This window comes from Belonocnema kinseyi, chromosome 4, assembly GCF_010883055.1.
Source record: "Belonocnema kinseyi isolate 2016_QV_RU_SX_M_011 chromosome 4, B_treatae_v1, whole genome shotgun sequence".
Lineage (NCBI taxonomy): Eukaryota > Metazoa > Arthropoda > Insecta > Hymenoptera > Cynipidae > Belonocnema > Belonocnema kinseyi.
The window spans coordinates 95,560,524-95,577,111 of NC_046660.1; the positions used below are offsets into that span (position 1 = coordinate 95,560,524).

At 32.9% G+C, this 16,588-nt stretch overlaps 1 protein-coding gene across 8 annotated transcripts in view; it reads right to left on the reverse strand.

Annotated features, from left to right (window-relative positions):
- The window catches only part of LOC117170707 (filamin-A), a 128,792-nt gene that overhangs the window by 9,019 nt on the left and 103,185 nt on the right, over positions 1 to 16,588 (reverse strand). For 4 of the 8 annotated variants that reach the window (XM_033357703.1, XM_033357699.1, XM_033357702.1 and 1 more), the window contains 6 exons: positions 15,713 to 16,015; positions 14,574 to 15,629; positions 10,923 to 11,116; positions 10,070 to 10,511; positions 1,782 to 1,985; positions 644 to 757 (listed from right to left, as the gene is read on the reverse strand). In XM_033357703.1, the coding sequence (XP_033213594.1) occupies positions 644 to 757; positions 1,782 to 1,985; positions 10,070 to 10,511; positions 10,923 to 11,116; positions 14,574 to 15,629; positions 15,713 to 16,015 (2,313 nt within the window). Of the gene's footprint in view, positions 1 to 16; positions 758 to 1,781; positions 1,986 to 10,069; positions 10,512 to 10,922; positions 11,117 to 14,573; positions 15,630 to 15,712; positions 16,016 to 16,588 lie in introns of those variants that run through there. The other 4 variants (XM_033357701.1, XM_033357704.1, XM_033357700.1 and 1 more) reach the window with 1 other exon arrangement.

Below are 16,588 nucleotides of genomic sequence, written 5' to 3' on the forward strand. Positions count from 1 at the left end.
CAATAAGGACTCGGTATGGCATGAGATTTTGATTTTTATTAAAACAGGGTCGAAGGCACGATTGGCTGGTTACATACTTTAAGTAACTGACCTACAGATCAAAAGTCCCAGGAGTAGGCTATTAATTTCACCTTTTCTTATCTCCACGTTAACCTAAATCTCTGATAAATGAAAATCACGCGCTCAATTACATTGAGCGATACTTAATTGCGAAATGAAAAAATCTCGTGTCCTCCTCTTAATTTAATGACATCACACATATTAATATTAAAATTTCGATATAATACAATTGTGAGAAACACTGTCATAACTATCTGATAAAAATATTCAGGGCGATAACGTCATATATCCTAAATTACTCTTGAAAATACCAAATAACGATTCTACGTAACTAAAATATATAGACTTGGTCGATTGGAGTCGCGGGATTTAGGCGATTATGAATTGGCAAATCTAGATGCTGTGGTTCGCTGTAGATAGTTCATATTTGAGACCTTGTACGCGCAATTATTTGCTACGCATAAATAAAAAACAATGATTTGATTCTCCGTCTTTCGTTTAAGATCTAGTATCTAAACTTCGACTTTATATGGCGATCCAGGAATATGATCGTCGCCCCATTTGACAATAACTATGTACTCGCCTCGTTCGCGAACTAAGTAGCTTACGTTGTAGTTATTACGTCCTGCATGCTTCACGAAAACCTCCTCAGATGGTCCTTTGGGTCCATATACACCGACGAATAACATATTGTTACCTGTACAAAATAAAAAATTTATTAAGAAACTCACTAAGCAAAAAATATTTAAAGTTTAATTTTGTTAATTTCTTGGAAAGCTACAGCACTTCGTTTAGATACTTTACAGGGTGACTAACAAATCTAATTTTTGAAACTTTTTGCTTTTTTAACCCCCCCCCCCTCCACTCCCCACAAAACACTAACCCTCAAAGTGCATACATGGTAAAAATCACAGAAAAGTGCAGCGTGGGTGTTCAACACCCCAGCGTAGTTAATCATGTATTTTTTAACACCTATTGAATATTTTGTTACAATAAGATTATCCGATATAGTTTAAGGTATCTTTTATCAGGTAGAGTTGATTTTATAGCAATTTACTTACTTTAAGTTTGTTAAAAAAAATTATCAAAAGAAAGTGTAAAAATGGGTTTTTTACTTAAAAATGCATACCTCACGCAATGTTAATTATTTTAACCTGAAAATGTATTTATTTGCACCACACGATTTTTTTACCTCAACTTTCAGCAGCTGCTGCTAGCAGACTGACGCTTGCGCAGTCTGCTAAACGACTTTACTTACAGTAAATTGTGTATGACACACAATGCACTTGAAGGGTTAATTTCATGTGTCTTCAATCAACTGCAGTCAATTTATGGAAACCTGCTGTTTCGCTTAACTTGTTTTAACTAAATATAGTCGAATTAAAAACTAAAGAGATTCTTCGAAGAAAATACCAGTAAGGATTTAAAATTGCAGCAGCGAAGCCAAAGTTATATTTTGATATTATTCTACAGATAAAGGCCAAACTGGTAAGTGGATTCGGAAAGACAAATGCTTTTAATTTTGTTCCAACATCATATTGAAATTAAAAAATTTTGTTAAGCAGATATTCATTAGATATACGTTTGACACAATAAGTTTATAGTCAACTAAGCAATTTTTCAAATTGACCTTTCCCTGCTTTTTAAATTAAAAAAAAGAACAATATTTTATAAACCACGCGGTAACAGCAGATAATGATAGTTTAAAAAAATTTACATACCGGCGTCACCAGCGTTGACTGTGAATTGATTCTGCTTGCCCAAGTAAGCTTTCTTCAAACCCATGCCCTTGCTCGTTACTTTACTGGCATCTGACTTGAAGCGAGGAAGGACTGGACCTGCATTTTTGGATTTCGAAATTTTCTGAACGGTCTCCACGACAATAGTACTCGTTTCTTGTGCTCCTCTTTCAGCAAGATCTTTTCCTGAAATAACAAAACATTCATAAGAATGTTTCAAAGTAGAACAATACAAAAAAGGTTCAACTTTTTTCTGTTAAGGATTTAAAAAATTAGATTGCTGTGTATTTACTAACTGTTATGCTTTGCCAAACAAGCTATTATATTAATTCAATTATCAAACTTAAACTTCCAGAAAAAATGTTCTTCTGGGTTTCAATGTCTATCCATAAAATAAAATGTTTTTATTTAATTTTAATTTCCAATGAAAGGTTCATTGCGTAAATAGGTCAAACTTGTTAGGCATGTAAGAGAGGTCAAAAGTTTGTGATATTTGGAAAATTTTAAAAAATAGAACTATACAAACCAACTGAAGTATTTTTGTCAGTAATTGTATACATATGAAAATGTTTTGTTTTCTAAAAACTGAATTAAAAAAATTGTTATTCCTTTAAAAAGTGTAGCAATAGACTAAGCTAAAATAATTACCATTTTTTTCAAATTTGTATTTAAAGATGAGCGCTGTTCCCTTGAAAAAGAGCTTCTTTAAAAGCACAATTTAGGAATACGATTATATAATATATTAATAAAACATTATAATTAAAATAGATTATAACTCTCAATTTGGTAATATATCCAAATTTTTATTTTTATTTTATCATCAGTATCATTTCTAAATGAAAGCGTTTGAAATTGAATAATTGGAAATTGAAAGAATTTCAACTTGACAAATTTTAAATCAGAAGCTCTTAACATTGAAGAATATCAGAATAATGTTTTTTTCATTCGACAGTTTCCTTCGAAAGAAGTTGAAAATGTATCATTTATAATTCAAATTATTCAAAGTGGAACAGTTTTATTTTAAACATAATTATTTTTAATTTGAATTATTTAATATTAAAATTTCTAAAACATAAGAATTTCAAAACCTACAAGATTGAAAAATTTTAGAATAGAATTTCAAAAATTTGATCATTTTAAAATCAAAGAAATCAAAATTTTACTATTTCTAGTTAACAAAAACAAATATAATAATTTTTTTAGCACCTCAATTTTCACAGAAAAATTCAAAATTATAAAAGTGAAATATTAAAAATTCAAAAAATTATTTGATAACTAAGGCATATATAATAGTTTGATTTTTATCAAATTTTAACAACTTTGAACTTCTTAATTAAATTTTTTTATTTTATTCCCATTTTCAAAAATGCATAATGTCAAAACATTCAGTTTTATATTCTACGCTTCAAAAGAATTGTAAAAAATCAAACATACTTAATTTTAAATTTAAATATATATCTGCTGAATCATGAAAATTTACGAAACGGCCGCAACTAAAATTTCAGAATGTGTGGACAACGACCCGTAAGAACTTTGAAAATTTCGAAAATACTTTCAAATATTTCTCTTACAACATATAATTTGACAGAACTTAAACATATTGATTTTTATTAAAAGTATAGTGATCATGTATAAAATTGGGCGGTTGGGTACAAGAACGGCCTACTTGCATTTGTCTTAAGGTCGAAAGTCGAGTTCAGCCTAGTCCCGTGACTAAGCTGCTCGAGAGATAAAACAGTGCAATTCGGGATACGCACTTACGCAATGACAGCCGAATGGAAATCCTAATTCTTAGATTCGTAACATTCGTAAACACAAAATTTGGCTTAGGAGAAGATTCAAGTTTTGGAACATCGTGAGTTTTTTTGGTAAAATTTTAGAATAGTGGCTTCTCCCGTATAACCCTTTAACGTAAAAAAAATATGAAAAACTTGTTATTATTTGATGAATTCTAAATGAAAAAGATGGGGGAAGAGCATTTTTGAACCACATGATGATTTTCTAAAAAGTATAAACAATTAAAAAATTATTCTTGTATTGCGTTAAGTAATGTATAATAATGAAATTATGAATCATTAAGTATACAAAATTGAGAATTTGTTGTTATTAATGGATTTTTTGATTGAGTTACAGTCAGGCACGTAACTAACATTGTGGCCAGTTTTTTTAAAATATTAGATAAAAAATGCCTCGAAAATGCAAATAATGAGACTGTTTATAGAGTTAATTTTTGTATTTTTTCTTTAAAATGGTTAAAAGCACAAAAGTGTTTGGACTGACAGGATGATAGTCCTAAAGTTTTTTATTTAATTCGAGGTTATGTTTAAACGTACAATATTATGTTGTTTATTTAAGTATATTAAAAATTAGCAATCCGTTTAAATCCAGCATCCGTTTAAACCCAACATTTTTCTGTTAATTTATTTTTTTATTTTTCATTGAGAAAACTTTGACAGAAGATAAATGTGTCCGTAATAAAAAGCGAAAGTGAGTAGTTGCAGCAAAATTCTATTTGAAAACTTTATATTAAATTATATTTACATTTGAAATTCAAAAGTGACTTAAAAAATAAGAAGTTCACTCGACTATGTTTGTTTAAATTCGAAATTAATTGTCCTCAACTAAAGATTTGAACCAGAAGTACCTATTAAAAATCAACTATATCGGGAGATCTCTTCGGGACCTGCTGTGTTGAATAATGCAAAATATAATGTATCTGATTTCCAGTTTGGCAAATTCAGCAGCTTCTACCAAATAGTAGAATTTCTAACCAAAAAATATGAATTTGGAAACATAAATATACTAACTTTTGTTTGAACATTTAATTATTTTATTGAAAATTAAACTATTTTGCTAGCCATATTTTTAAGAGTAAAGTTAATTATTTCCAATGGAAAAGTGAACTATTATATTTTTGGTTCAGAATAATTTTCTTTTTGTTAAAAGTTCTTCTATTTCCCAGATAGCACAAGAGTTTGCAGCAAGCTTGCCTAAATCTTGCCATGCAAGTTTCGGAAGCTTGCATCGGAAGGTTCAGACAAGCTTCCCGTAAATAAGAAAATGTTCGTCATGTGGCAATATTGCGAACATCAACATATAGAAATGGACCGGTAATGCTGTGGGGAGAACGGTAATGGGCTCTAGAGAGAGAAAAAACATATGGGAGTAGACCTATCTCTTTCTAGATAAAGCTGATTGGTCAAGAATATTTTTGTTGGGTGAAGTTTGGCTCAGCATAGGATCGTGCTTTGTGTCACGAGTGCCCAAATAATGTGACGTTCATCGCACTTTTCAGAATTGATTTATTTATAATTTATTTAATTATAATTTATTGTAAATAAATATAAAAATGATGACAGTCTGTGTAGTTTGTGGGCGCTGTCAAGACATTTATATGGGGATATGTTGTCATACGTAAGTAAAGTTATTGAATATAAGTAAAATAAAAAATGTTACAACAAAAACAAAACCTTAAAATATGAAGTTTTGTACCCATGCAATACAAATGGTTATTTTTAATGTTATAGAAATATTGTTCAAATTTTTGACACTTATGACATTATTTTTGAACTCACAAAACGATTATTATTGTAGCATTTTCAATCCAATTTCAAGAAGAATTGAAGGTGACCAAGTTTTTAAAATAATCTATCTGAAACAAGTTATTTTACATGAATGTTTTTTAAAATTCAACTTATTATAACTACAAATTTCTAATTTATTGTTTATCTTTTTTTAATTAACCATACAGAGTATTCAGGTAATACCCGTGGTCACCAATGCACTTGACAGTGTCCTGAATCAGATAAAGGCAGCGTTACCGGTCAATTTCTATATGTCGATGATTGCGAAGCAAGATTGAGGAAACGTTGCCTGTCAATCTTGGACTTGATTCATTGCGCATTAGTTTTGCATGGCACCTAGGGCTCCGCAGTAGTTTTTTAATGTTCTCCCAGAATGTTGCCTTACGTGTCTACAAAAACGTATGATGTAAGGTACTTATAAAAAGAAATTTGTAATAAAACTTGCCCACGAATCTTCCCCCAATGTTCCCTCAATATTGCAGGCAAGCTTGCAGGAAGATTCCCATGGCATTGGTCCCTTAATCTTGCCTCGCAATATCGCCGCATGGCGGACATTGTCTTATTTGCAGGAAGATTACCTAAGCCTTGCAATGCAAGCTTCCGGATCTTGCATCGCAAGGTTTAGGCACGCTTGCCGCAAACTGTTTTGTTATCTGGATTGGTTACAAATTTGATTGTTTTGTTGAAAATCTAATTAATTTGATAAAAGTCATCTTTTTTTGGTCGAAGATTCAACTGTTTTCTTGAAAATTCGTTTTTTTTTAAATATAAAATCTGTCTTTTTAGATTACTAATTAATCTTTTTTAGCAGACTCATCTTTTTCATCGAAAATTCATCTTTGATGGTTGAAAGTTAATTTTTTGTTTGAAAATTTTACTATTAAATTGTTGGTTCCCTTTACGTCTCTTTTGATTAAAAATTTAATTATTTTGTTTGAAACTTCAGCTATTTTGCTCAAAAGTCCGACTTTCTTGGTTGAAAGTTAATTATTTTTATTTGAAAAGTTGATTATTATCACGGTGGCCAAGTTCTCAAAGTTTCCGATTAGAAAGCATATAATTTTCACAATTTTTAGAATAATTAAACTTTAGACATTCACAATATTTCTCGCAATATTTAAAATTTAGCAATTTTGGACGGTGAAAATGGCAGTAACTTTTTTTTATAAAAGTCACATGCTTCAGTAAAACAACCTGTACAGTCGTTTTAAATATCACTTGATACTACATGATATGATACTTACGAGTATTAATAGTATAATTAACGTCTTCAAAATGTTTATAATTTTAATTTAAAATTATCGCTCTGAGTGCGCAATTCTGAAACAGTTTTTTCTTTGAGGCCTTAAATCAAAGTTTTTCTTAAATTAGTTTTTGTAGGTTTCGAATTTAAAATTTCACAATATAGTAGTTTCAAATTACAATATTAACAATGTCAGGGCAATTTCGCTATTAAATACTTCAAAATTTCATATTAAAAGCATTGGTAGACTGTTTTGAATTTCATAATTTAACTTGCAAATATAAAGCAATTTAGAATTGAAAAGCTTTAGATTGTACAATTTAAAAAATTGGAATCGTATTACAACAATTGAGTTTTGTATTTTTTTTTTAAATTTTCAATGTAATTTCTTAAAATTGTTTGATTTTTAGTTCAAGAATTAAACAAACAAATAATTTTAAATCGAAAAATATTGCGTTGGAAAATTTCAAGAATAAATAATGATTTAAAGGAATATTTGAAATGAAAAAGTTAAAAATTAAGTTAAGAATAAGAAAAATATTAAACTATCTGAAATGGATACACCAGTAATTTGAATTATTTCGGTAATTTTAAACGGTTACAATTTTATAGTTCTTAATTTTCGTGTTGAACGCTACATTTTTTATTTTTCTCTTTGGTAGGTTTTAATTTTGCACTTAAAATTTGATTGGTTGCGTTTTCGAATCAGGGACAATTTACCGAAAGTGCGCAGACGGGTCTGTGCACATCTCCGCTGGCCAACATACGCGGTTCGTTTAAGTAAAGTTTTTTAAATATAGATTTGTGCCCGCGTGTCAAAGTTACAAACCAAAAATAAAATCGTATTTTCAAGTTTTCTCTTCAAATTTTTTACCTACACTAAACTTTTTGGTCTTAAAATTTTTTTAATGTCTTTGTCAATCGCACTCCGCTAAGATATGCATACAAATTTGAAAATCAAAAGATAAAGCAAATGTATACAAAAAGTTCGGAAAAAGGGAAATTTTGACCTATGTAAAATATACTTTTGAATTTCTTGATTTTTCCTTTGGAATGTTGAATATTGTGTACGTATCTTAGCACAGCGCGATTGGCAAAGACATTTACAAAATTTTAAGACCAACAAGTTTAGTGTAGGTAAAGAATTTGAAAAGAAAACTTGAAAATACGATCTTAGTTTTGGATTGCAGCTTTGATACGCGAGCAGAAATCTATACATAAAAAACTCTAATTAAACGAACCGCGTATGTTGACAGCATTTGGTGCCTCACCAGCGGAGATGTGCACAGACCCGTCTGCGCACTTTCGGTAAATTGTCATTTTGTAAACTGTCCCTGACCCGCGTTTTCGAAAGTATAATTAACAATTTAAAACGTATTACTTTTTAAACGATTTACATTATCGTCAAATAATTGAAATGAAGTTTTAATATCAAAATTTATTTTGAAAGTTTTTTTTAGAATAGTTTAATTCATTTTTTGATTTTAGACAAATTTTTCTAATCAGCTTGAATGTCAAATTATAATTCTGTTAGGTTATAATAATTTAAAATTGTAGAATTTCAGAAGCTTTGATTTTAAAGGTTCATTTTGGTTTTCAATTAATTCCTTTGAATTTTAAATTATCTAATTTCCAAAATACTAATCTTAAAGTAATACATTTTTAATGTTTTGACATTGTCCTTTTTTCGAAATTATAACATAAAATCTTCCAATTTTATAATTCTTTGATCTGAAGCTTAATTATTCTAAATATTTTCAAAACTATATCCTTTCTAATTGTAAACTTTCAAAATTTAGGAAACGCGCGAATTATGAAAAAACGGGAAATCTCCAGGTGTAATATTTCTCCCTTGCTTTTTTCTCAGTTCTCTACTTCTCTCGGGCGGGGCCATCCTGATAATAGTTAACTTTTCAAATAAAAATAATTAACTTTCAAATAAACAAAAAAAGGTTTTTTAAAAAAATAGCTGAACTTTCAACAAAATAATTACATTTCAACCAAATGAGATAAATTCGAAATCAAAAATATTAGAATAAAACTTTTAAAAAATTAACCTTCAACCATAAAAGATGAATTTTCTATAAAAAAATATGACTCTTCTAACGCGGAGTTAATTATTAATCTAAGAGAAGGGATTTTCCAAAGAGAAATTTTAAACAAAGCAGTTGAATCTTCGACCAAAAAAAGATAACTTTTATCAAAGTAATTAGATTTTCAACAAAACAATCAAATTTGTAACCAAATAGAAGAATTTGTACCAAAAGAGAATTATTCGGAATCAAAAATATAATAGTGAACTTTTCCATTGAAAATAATTAACTTCACCCAAAAAAATATGACTAGCAAAATAGTATAATTTTCAATAAAATAATTAAATGTTCAAACAAAGCTTAGCATATTTATGTTTCGAAATTCATCTTTTTTGGTTAAAAATTCTACTATTTGGTAGAAGCTGCTGAATTTGCCACACTGAAAATTAATTTCGCAATTAACAGCAATTAATTTCGAATTTAAACAAACGTAGTCGAGTGTACCTCTTATTTTCGAAGTTACTTTTTAATTTCAAATGTAAATATAATTTAATATAGCGATTTCAAATAGAATTTTGCTGCAACTACCCACTTTCGTTTTTTATTAAGGACACATTTATCTTCTGTCAAAGTTTTCTCAATGAAAAATAAAAAAATAAATTAACAGAAAAATGTTGTAAAAATGGGGTTGTCAAATACGGAAAAGCTGTAAAACATCAAATTAATTTCTTTTTTTTTCAGTATTAATTCGAGTACATAATGCTTCACAATAGTTCAGAGTCAAGTGCTGGATTTAAACGGATTGCTAATTTTTAATATACTTAAATAAACAACATAATATTGTACGTGTAAACATAACCTCGATTTAAATGAAAAACTTTAGGACTATCATCCTGACAGTGTTATTTGCTTATAAAAAAAACTCACGATGACTTGACTCTTCTCCTAACCCAAATTTTGTGTTTACGAATGTTACGAATCTAAGAATTAGGATTTCCATTCGGCTGTCATTGCGTAAATGCATATCCCCCTATCGCACTATTTTATCTCTCGGGCAGCTCAGTCACGTGACTAGGCTGAAATCGACTTTCGACCTTACGAAAAATGACAATAGGCCGTTCCTGCACCCAACCGCTCAATTATCTTCTAATTTCATATATAAACAACAAATAGTAAATTAATATAATTATAACTTGAATATTCAGTAAAATATGCTTTAACGTACTCAAAAGTAAATAAATCCATTTACCTAATAATTTAAGAACAGTATTAAATTAGAGAGTGTTTTTTTTTTGCATTTCATTTACTTTGGAAATCAGATGATTACAATAGTCAATACAAACTCAAGTGGTTTATCACATTTTAATCGCTAAAACCTCAATAAATTGATTTTTCTATAGAATTACTGACCTGTCGCTTGTACTTTGTAGGGTGAACCAACTGTGTGATATCCATTGTATTTGATACTGATATAATAGTCTCCGGGTACCAAAGGTGTGTACCTAACTTTGTATCCTTCCTCAACTTCAGTACAGTCCATGGCTACCTTGCTGGGACCATCCACAGTGACTCCGAGAGCTCCATGTCCAGCATTACACGTGTCAATGATAAAGTCCGTCTTTTGTCCGGTTTTAACTTCAGACAAACCGTTTCCATAAACGTGAATGGCAGCTGGATCTGCGTCAACTTTTCCGACCTTGACTCTGTACGGACTTCCGTTTATGTGAACCCCGTTAAATTTAAGGTGGATATTGTGAACTCCGTTTTCACGCGGCATGAACCTCACCGAATATTCCTCAGAGTCAATTGCTTGAATGAAGCAATCGTCTTCAACCCCACTTGGAGAAACGATCTAGAAATGTTGATAATTATTTAATCAAGTTTACTATTTTTAATCGCGAGATTTGAATTGTAAATTACAAAATTGTTTTCAGCGAAGCAATACAAATATTTGAATCTTACAGCATTCTCTAGCGAAATTGTACATGCTCCATTCCTGCCCACGCATAATGATGCAGAATGGTATTTTCGCAAGAGTAGGAAGTTATATTTGATATGCTGTGCGCAAGAAATAAACTGTCCTTAACATTAAAAATAAAAAGTGACACAGAACACGAAAATTTCAAGAGATAAAAAAATTATCAAGACAAATAATTGTAAGAAGGACAAAACCTCCTAAGGAACATATTAATTTAAAAAACTGGATACGAAAATTTAAGAAGGAACAGAGAGGAGTATTAAATGATAGAAATAGAAAATGTACCTTTCCATCGAGTTCTCCTTTCGCGCCATTTTTGCGAACAAGGAAAGTGGTTGGCTTGTCGATTTGCACACCGCTCTCAGGGAATTGAGCTACCTCAACCTTATGCGCATCTCCCATTGCTGGTGACATGTAAACCTTGTGTGGCGAGTCAGGAATATGCTGGTCATTAAATTTAATTCCTACCCTATATTCACCTGAAATTAAATATTGGGATAAGTTGCAGCATTAGGTATAAGTAGAGTTCGAGAAAGAAGCTACTAAATTCAGTTAGTTGGAAAGTTTCTTATTTGGTATCAAAAGCTAAAATGCTATCTAGGACATAAGAGTAGGTCAAGATTTTGAGATTTCTCTATTCTTATTCAAGAATCTGATCTCCTTTTTAGTCTCATTCAGTGCAAGGATGAATACAAAATCAGTGATTTATAATAATCCTTTCGATGTAATTAATACTTATTAGGAAATTCAAGATGCCATTCTGGCATTATACGCAATTCAAGAATCAACAACCTAATTCCCTAAACTGTTAAAGCATCTGATACTTGGACCACATCCTCTACGAGAAAAAATATTTTATTAATCCTATCCTTTTTAATCCAAACTGACCGTCATCTTCAGAATCCTCACTTCCGTGGTCTGAGATAATAAGCTGTGTACATGCCTTGAAAGTACCCATCTTCAAGTAGCCAAAAATGGAACGGAAATAATCCCGGGTAACCGGAAGGAAAACACAGTCTCCAAGCTGTCAAAAGGAAGGGAAAGAAGAAGGGAGAAAGTAGAAATTGGAGATGAGCAGAGGGAGATAAGCGAAAGATACAATAAAGTGTGAGCGAGGAAGAGAAGAGTGAAATAGAATTGGAACAGTAAATGAGACTTAGGAGAGTGAAAAGGAAGAAATAAAAATAAGGAAACGAGGGTCGCTTTTCAACCGGAGATTGGTCGCGCACCACTACTTTCCTCCAACCGACTCTGCTTCGTGAACTAAAAGTCTTCTGCTCTTCAACGTTTTTCGCTCTTTCTCTTACTCCTCTCTGTCCCTAAAATCCGTCTCTCTTGCTCTTGCAGGCGACCCAAATATAATCGCCACACTCATCTGTATTCACATCTTCGAGGCAACAGGCTACCACGCCACCAAAATATGAGTCCACCTTAGCAAATATAGACGATGTATATTTTGGGATTGCCAGAGAGAAGGGTGCGATGATAGCCCACGGCAAGTTGATGATGGAACTGGGTACAAAACTCTAAAGCCAGATGGATGTGAGAGAACTTCGGACCACCCGCAAACTTTGTCTCGTTATTGTAATGAAAAGTCTGCCAACTGCCGAAAGACTTTCGAAAAGCAAATATTGCACCATGACTGACGATTGAAGGCACAATGTCGTGGTCGACACTCTAGTAGTTTATAAAATGTATATCCGGCCAGTTAAAGCGGGTCTCATGATGAGTACAAGAAAACGAAAATAAAGAAGAAATGGCGATGAACTTCTTTCATGAAAAACCGTTTATTTTTCGGAACAAAAAAGAAGTGACCGTCCGAGGAAAACGGGAGCTAAAGCGGAAAATATCGATTGTGAGTTGTTTGCACCAGTTGATAGGTTTCTATTTGTTCTTTTATAATGAAAAATATTATTCCTATATCCGACAAATTTTAATTGTTAGTAAAATGCAAAGTGAGGCCCTCTTATGGCCTTCCTTTGTTGGGCCACCTCTTCAATCGTTCCACCTGTAAAATGAAGCTAGGGCGCGTTAGCTTTCTTCGCGGATGATTACATATTGAAATTTTAAGGTGCAAACAGGCTTGGAAGTCGCCGACTAACACAAGCCAGAAGTTCTAAATTTAAAAGTTTATTTCAAGAAATTAAACTCACATAAATGCAATTTTGATGTATCAATTACTTTTAAAACATGCAACTGCTACTGTCTGACAGGTACATAGGATGATCTCCAAATTTCTTGCCGCATTTTTATTTCACGGCTGAATAATTTTTAATTGTCCTTGACCTACTTGCTAAGAAATACTTGCAGCGTACATCCCTGGCACAAAAAGAGTTTAATTTAAGAAAGTGGGATTCTATTTCGACAAATTCTTAACAGTAATCTATATGAGGGGTTTCAAATATTGTGGAGAAAATAAAAAATACTTAAAAATCTACTTAGCTGAGATTGAAAACTAATGAAGTGGAAATAAAGTATTTGCAAATCCGTGAACTATATTCATGGTAAAATGAATACAAAATATTAGAAATGACTACATATAGCAAAATTTGGTCAGCAAAATCTAAAATGATTTAATTAAATATGCTATACATAACAATAGTCTTTCAGGAAAAATTTGTTCAAGTGATCCAAGAAGAGATGTTTAAAGGGGCTTACAGAAAAGTACCAGTCAGGATGATGACTCTAGCTATGAAATGTTTAAGCCCTTAATTTATAAAGACCATAAATACTTATAAATGTCTGCTAAGCAGACTTTAGTCACTTATAACTAAAAGCAGGTATTCAAAGAGAAGTACCAGTTAGGATATTAAATTATAGCTGAGATGCTTAAGTCCTTATATTCTAAGACGTTTTCTAACTTGTGCGAAATCCTTTTTGTTTCGGGTTGACGTTCGAACAAAATTAAAAGTTATTGTCTTTCCGAATCCATTCACCATTTTAGATATGTCGAATTTATGTTGGTAGTCGAGAGCCTTAAATAATTTTGGTTTAAATTGTCGTTTTGATATGGATGTTTTGTGAGATGATGCAGTAAGTCAGTCATTGTATAATCTGCGCTTTGGCTTGCGTAGATGGTGTCGTCCTCGTCGTCGTAAAATAGGATCAAATTAACATAATGATAACCAACAGGTTATAATCAACACCTTAACCAACACCTGGCGCTCAGTGGGGTGTCGTTCCATGCTATTCTCTGAGCCAATCAATCAGAGAATAGCATGGAAAGACACCCCGCTGGGCTCCAGGTATAAAAGCTATGGCCTTGGGCTATGAAGGTCAATCGTAGTTTGAAGTGTAAGAAAGAAACATGGAATATTTCAAGAAAGTGATGCAATTCTTCGGAGTTGGAAGCACAAAAATCGATATCGTCGGCCAACTTCTAGTAGAAGTTGGACAATTGATCCTACAAGAGCTGGACGATAAGTCACTTATAGACGCTGCTCGTGTTTCTTACAGCTGGTTATCTTTATGTAAATCCGATCCTATTTTACGACGACGAGTACGACACCATCTACGCAAGCAAAATCGCAGATTATACAACGGCTGGCTGACTCCATCAGTTCACAAGGCATCCATACCATATTTTAGAATTTAAGGACTTTCACATCTCAGTTATAGTGTAATACCTTGACTGGTACTTTTCTTTAATTACTCCTGTCTAGTTGTAAGTGACTAAAGTCTGTTCGGCAGACATTCATTAAATATAGACTTGGTTCGCTGACTAAATTTTCGAGGCAGACTGTTCATCAATGTAAGCTTCATAGAATGAGCATTATAACATAACACACATTGCTGTATATTCGTTATGAAATGAGTCAAGGAGATAATAAAGAGTGTCCGAGGTATAAGAGAGAAAAAATAGGATATAGTTATATGCTTTAAAAAAACTACTTTGTTAGAACCTTTTCTATAGAAAACTGAATTTAAAAAACTTACCTGGTTCAGAAACAACGTAGCTAACATAGCAACTACCATCCTTGCGGTCTTTGAAGTCAATTTGAGCCTTGCTTGGACCCTCGACGGACACCGCAAGAGTTCCAGCGCCAGCTTCTCTCGTCCATATGTTGAATTCGCAAGGCTCACCTTGTTCACCTCTCTCGAGTCCAGGACCTCCGGCGTGAACTCTGTGAGCTCCACCGTCTCTCAAGGGACCCACAGTGAACTGGAAAGGTGATCCTGGGATGTGCATTTCCTTATATTTAACAGAAACTGTGTGAACTCCAAGCTCCTTAGGTACGAAAGCCACTGCGTAAAGGCCATCTTCGATTTCCTTGACCTCCGCATCCTCAGTGATGCCAACAGGAGAGGTTACCGTAGCCGAGAGATCGAAAGAGGTGATTCCGGGCATTTTGAAAGTGAGCTTGCATTGACTACCAACTTCCGTAATAGGAACTGCTTCCCTCTGTCTTTGGATCTTCTCCCTTTGTCGATTGCTTCCTTCGCCAGAAACCTTGACCGTGAAAGGCGAACCATCGACATGATGATCAGCGAATTTGAGATTCATAATGTAGTAGCCAGGCTCGGTGGGTTTGTATGAAATATTAAGTGTACCGTCCTCATTATCCTTACACTGAATCTCAGCTTTACTGGGTCCTTCCATGGACAGAGAGAGCCCACCATATCCGGCATTTCTGGTGTCGATGGAGAAAGTATTTTCGACGTGTGTTTTACCTTCCTTGAGACTGCTACCAGTCACCTTGACTTTCTTGGCGTCACCCACCTCGCGGTCCTTGACGTCAATTTTGAATGGGGAGTTAGCAATGTGCTTGCCCATTCGCTTAACCGCGACTACGTGTTCTCCGGATTCTCGAGGTGTGAAAGACACGCACATGTTGCCACTGGGCAGCTTCTTCAAGAAGCATGGCTCTTCCAAGCCACTTGGGGCTGTAATGGAAGCATTTAGTGATCGGATATCGGCGTCCGATACCTTTCCAGGAAGTTGCACCTCGCTGGACGATCCTACCGATATCTGATTTCTCTTGCGACCTTCGCCTGATAAGTAAACGTAATATTTGTAATGATTATTTCAATTATCTAAACATATTTTAAACTATACCAGACGCTGAAATTCTTACCAGTGATTTTTGCAACGTAGGGACTGCCTTTGATGTGTTTATCTCCGAACTTGACGGTGATTTTATATTCTCCAGGTGCCGTGGGCAAATACGAAACTGACACAGTTCCATCTTTGTTGTCATGACAAGATATTTCAGCTTTGCTGGGACCCTCTACTGCTAAAGACAGACCACCGGCGCCAGCGCCTTTAGTGGAGATTGTGAAGTTTCCTGGCTCACCACACACACCATAGATCAAGCCAGGACCATAGGCCGTTACATATCCACTGGCTAGGGAATCCACGTGGAACTTGTATGGAGAACCTGATCAAAGAAATATTGTAATTTTTTAGGGTGCTTATAAAATCCTGCTTTCGATATTCCATAAGAAAATGTATTTGGATACTTTGGATAGCGCTCTAGCAAGAAACTATACGTTCTAACTACTTTATGGCCAAACGTAACGAGTAGTTAAAAATTATAGATATTGAAACCATTTAAAAGTTAATAATTCCTTCCCGAACTGTTGTGAAATTTTTTCAAGTGATGTAAGTTTACTTGAAAACTCTCACTATTCCAGAAAAATAAGTTTCTAGCCCCAGACATTAGATCAAAATGTTAATAATCTTTTTTCGGATCATTCAATTAAATAATGAAAGTTTCTGTTGCTTCCCATAGTTAATGGATTTTAAGTAGTCTAAAACAATGATTTGTAAAAAATTGGAAAGGAACTTCGAAGCCTAGAAACCAAAACATAAATCAATACATGAAAATTACAACTGAATAAAGCCGGAGCATACATTTTACAGGATGGATAAAAAATGTTCTGTAATAGAATTTGAAATATAAAATTCTAATCAAATTATGAAAGCATACGACACTCAACAGCTATTAAGT